We start from the raw sequence: 3,255 nt of genomic DNA, 5'->3' as shown, positions 1-3,255 counted from the left end.
CTGACGGAAGCGATGACAAAAATCACCGGGGTGCTGGACCCCAACTTCCCATCCCACGCCCACTCGTCTCGGCACCCCTCCGATGCGCGACACGCGTCCTGCCCAGCTTCCGGTCAACCTGCCCACCACCCCTACAGGGCCAAGGCCTCCCTCCCCAACTTGCACGTGCGTCACATCGAGCCCTTCCCGGCGACACGTGGCGCGCCGCCCCTGTCTATAAGTAAGCCCCGGGTACGGCGAGCTCATGTTCCATTCCAAAAGCTTCCCCCAGCGGCCAAAACACCCTCCGAGCTCTGCAGCGACCTGCTCTTGCGATCGACGACTGCTTCGTTCCGATCCCCTCAATTAACTCGAATCCGGCGAAACTGATGGACTTCGGTGGCGCGCTGCAGCTGCCGCCGGGGTTCCGGTTCCACCCCACCGACGACGAGCTGGTGAACTACTACCTCCTCCGCAAGTGCGGCGGCCTGCCCCTCGCCGCCCCCGTCATCGCCGAGGTCGACCTCTACAAGTTCGACCCATGGAACCTCCCAGGTTGTTAATCTTGCAGCAGCACCGGTGGATTATGATAATCTCAGCTGATTAGTCGCTAACTGTTTTCTCTGATCGACGGATGTGATGTTGCAGAGAAGGCGATGGGAGGGGAGAAGGAGTGGTACTTCTTCTCGCCGCGGGACCGCAAGTACCCCAACGGGTCGCGCCCCAACCGGGCGGCGGGGGCCGGGTACTGGAAGGCCACCGGCGCCGACAAGCCGGTGGGGTCGCCGCGCCCCGTCGCCATCAAGAAGGCGCTCGTCTTCTACGCCGGGAAGCCGCCCAAGGGCGTCAAGACCAACTGGATCATGCACGAGTACAGGCTCGCCGACGTCGACCGCTCCGCCGCCGCGCGCAAGAAGACCAACAACAACGCGCTCAGGGTAAATCACTGTCCTTACTTACGTCTTGCTGGCAGCTTGTTCCTTGCGTTTATCGATCTCCCCCAACAAAAAGTAACAACACTGAAACTTTCAGTTATAAAATCATTAAACATAAAAATGATCGTCTTTTTGAGCAATGTTGCAATGGAAATGTGTGGAGCAAATACTGCATTTGTTAGGTTAATTTGCAGGTAATTAATAATTAAGAGTATTATTATTAAGAAAAGGTAGGGGTCCAAATTGTCCATTTGCAGCGTGCTCGAGCTGTCCCTTTCGCGACAGCCCGTGGCTACTTTGCAGACGGACGGGCGGGCGGCTCTAGAGACATGTAAAGCAGTAAAGCGCGGGCGGGCATGGCGTCACGGCTCACGCACGCGGCGATAGGGACAGCCGGCCGGCAACCGCGGCGGCCGTCAGCCATCCTGATCTTATCGCCGCCCGCGCACGCGCACCACTCTGACCACACGCGCCGAATCCGACGTCACGTCACGTCGAGCTCCGCGCGCGGCTCCGATCCAACGCGTAGTAAAAGAGATCAACCAGCTTCGTGCAAGATTTCGTCTTTAGCACCACCTGGACTATGCCGCTGACCTTTTTGTTCCTTTGGATTTTGCAGCTGGATGACTGGGTGCTGTGCCGCATCTACAACAAGAAGGGTGTGATCGAGCGGTACGACACGGTGGACGACGACGAGGTCGCCGCCGCGGCCGCCGACGACGTCAAGCCGGCCGCGGCCAAGAACCCGCGCGGGGCGGCGGCGCCGATGAAGGTGGAGATGGCCGACTACGGCGGGTACTACGACGACTACGACCTCGAGACACCGTCCGCGGGGATGCTCTGCTTCGATCGCCCCGGCGAGGCCGCGGCCATGGTGCCCGCGCCCGCGCCCGCGCCGGCGGCGCTGTCGCCGACGGAGCCCGATCCGGACCGCGACTCCAGCTCCGTGCCGTGGACGATGCACACGGACAACTCCAGCAGCGGGTCCGAGCACGTGCTGTCGCCGTCGCCGGACCTCCCCGACCGCGACCACGCCGAGAGCCAGCCCGGCGGCGGGGCCGGGTGGTGGCCCGGCGGCGACTGGGGCGGCGCGGCGGCCGACGACGGGTTCGTGGTCATGGACGACTGCGGCAGCGCGCTCTTCGGTCCGCCGTCGCCGGCGCTCTTCGCACGCGTCGACGCCGCCGCGTTCGGGGACATGTTCGCGTACCTGCAGAGGCCGCCGTTCTGAACTTCTGATCAGGGAACGTGAAGCGTGCGCCGCCATGCGTGCTCCAGGCCACTGACCATGGTCGATGTCCAGGTCGTCTAGCTCGGTATCTGCAGGTGAAATCACGAGCCGGTCTAGGTGTAGCGCAGCGAAGCCGAGATCACCATGGCACTCCCAGAGGCAGTTCAAAGGAGAATTGGGTGGATCATCTGCCCGATCGATCAGCGGTCGGGTGTCCAGTTCACCATTCAGATGATCAGATCGACAGTTGCACACGATCTCTGCACCTGATCGCGCCATTGCTCTTGGGAAGCTGCCACATGGAAATGGTGCCAAGGATGGTAGATGACTGGTGATCATCGCTGATAGAGAGCTATGCTAGCCGTCGGATCGGGTCTCGATTAATCTAACCCGTTGGTTTTTTTGTCGTGTTAATTAGTAGTAGCTGACAACTTGACATGCCTAGTGAATTCAGAAACTAATAAGCAACAAAAATCATAAAGAGAGATAGAGAAAAAGAATTTGGAAATACAGGTTTTGGATTCAGAGGCTGTTGATGGTATCATGTATGTAATCTAGTGTAGCCTAACTGTACTTAGAATTGGGTTCAGGTTGGTGGCAAACAGGCAGCGCTGTAGGTTTTTGTCTAGCGTATAATTGCAAGTGTCATGTGCTAGAGTCGCTTTCAGTGGGTCTCTTTCTCGTGACCATGCACGGAAGCCAAATTTTTGTAACGCAATTATCGGTAATAAAGTGTCGTAAGCTGTAATTACATATTGCCTCATGCTCTTTGCTTTCTGCCCAGTCTGAATGTTCTGATCCACAAAGTTAACGAAAAGCGCCTTTCGGAACTTGGAAAGTACGCACTGACAGTGAGAGGTTGGGGACAGATCGTGTGCACCGTGTGAGTGCTCATCAGTAAAGCTTTTGTTTTTGTTTTTGTTCGCGGTTTCGAGATCAAGTGCTGTCCCTCTCAGATGTGCAATGGTGCTTCTGCCTTTTTGTACTTTGAGAATCTGTTGATGCTGGGCCCGTTTGGAGCCGGGACTATACCTGTCGCATGAAATTTTGTATAGTAATTAGAAGTATTAAATATATGTTAATTATAAAATCAATTATATAAACGAAGGT

General features: G+C 56.9%; 1 protein-coding gene across 1 annotated transcript; it reads left to right on the top strand.

Moving 5' to 3' along the window:
* The first annotated feature begins 241 nt into the window (after window positions 1–241).
* On the top strand, window positions 242–2,902 carry LOC101761703 (NAC domain-containing protein 71). Its single transcript, XM_004978828.3, has 3 exons — window positions 242–534; window positions 628–917; window positions 1,534–2,902. The coding sequence occupies exons 1-3, from the start codon at window positions 369–371 to the stop codon at window positions 2,143–2,145; spliced, it is 1,068 nt and encodes a 355-aa protein (XP_004978885.1). The 5' UTR covers window positions 242–368; the 3' UTR covers window positions 2,146–2,902.
* The last annotated feature ends 353 nt before the right edge of the window (window positions 2,903–3,255 follow it).

The sequence above is a fragment of the Setaria italica genome, chromosome VIII (assembly GCF_000263155.2).
Source record: "Setaria italica strain Yugu1 chromosome VIII, Setaria_italica_v2.0, whole genome shotgun sequence".
Classification (NCBI taxonomy): domain Eukaryota; kingdom Viridiplantae; phylum Streptophyta; class Magnoliopsida; order Poales; family Poaceae; genus Setaria; species Setaria italica.
The sequence above is the reverse complement of the archived record's forward strand: the minus strand, read 5'-3'. Positions and strand labels throughout refer to the sequence as shown.

Coding starts and splice junctions, on each gene's coding strand:
- LOC101761703 (XM_004978828.3), top strand. CDS start 369: ATGGACTTCGGTGGCGCGCTGCAGCTGCCGCCGGGGTTCCGGTTCCAC. Junction 535..627: donor CGACCCATGGAACCTCCCAG/GTTGTTAATCTT, acceptor GTGATGTTGCAG/AGAAGGCGATGGGAGGGGAG. Junction 918..1,533: donor CCAACAACAACGCGCTCAGG/GTAAATCACTGT, acceptor TGGATTTTGCAG/CTGGATGACTGGGTGCTGTG.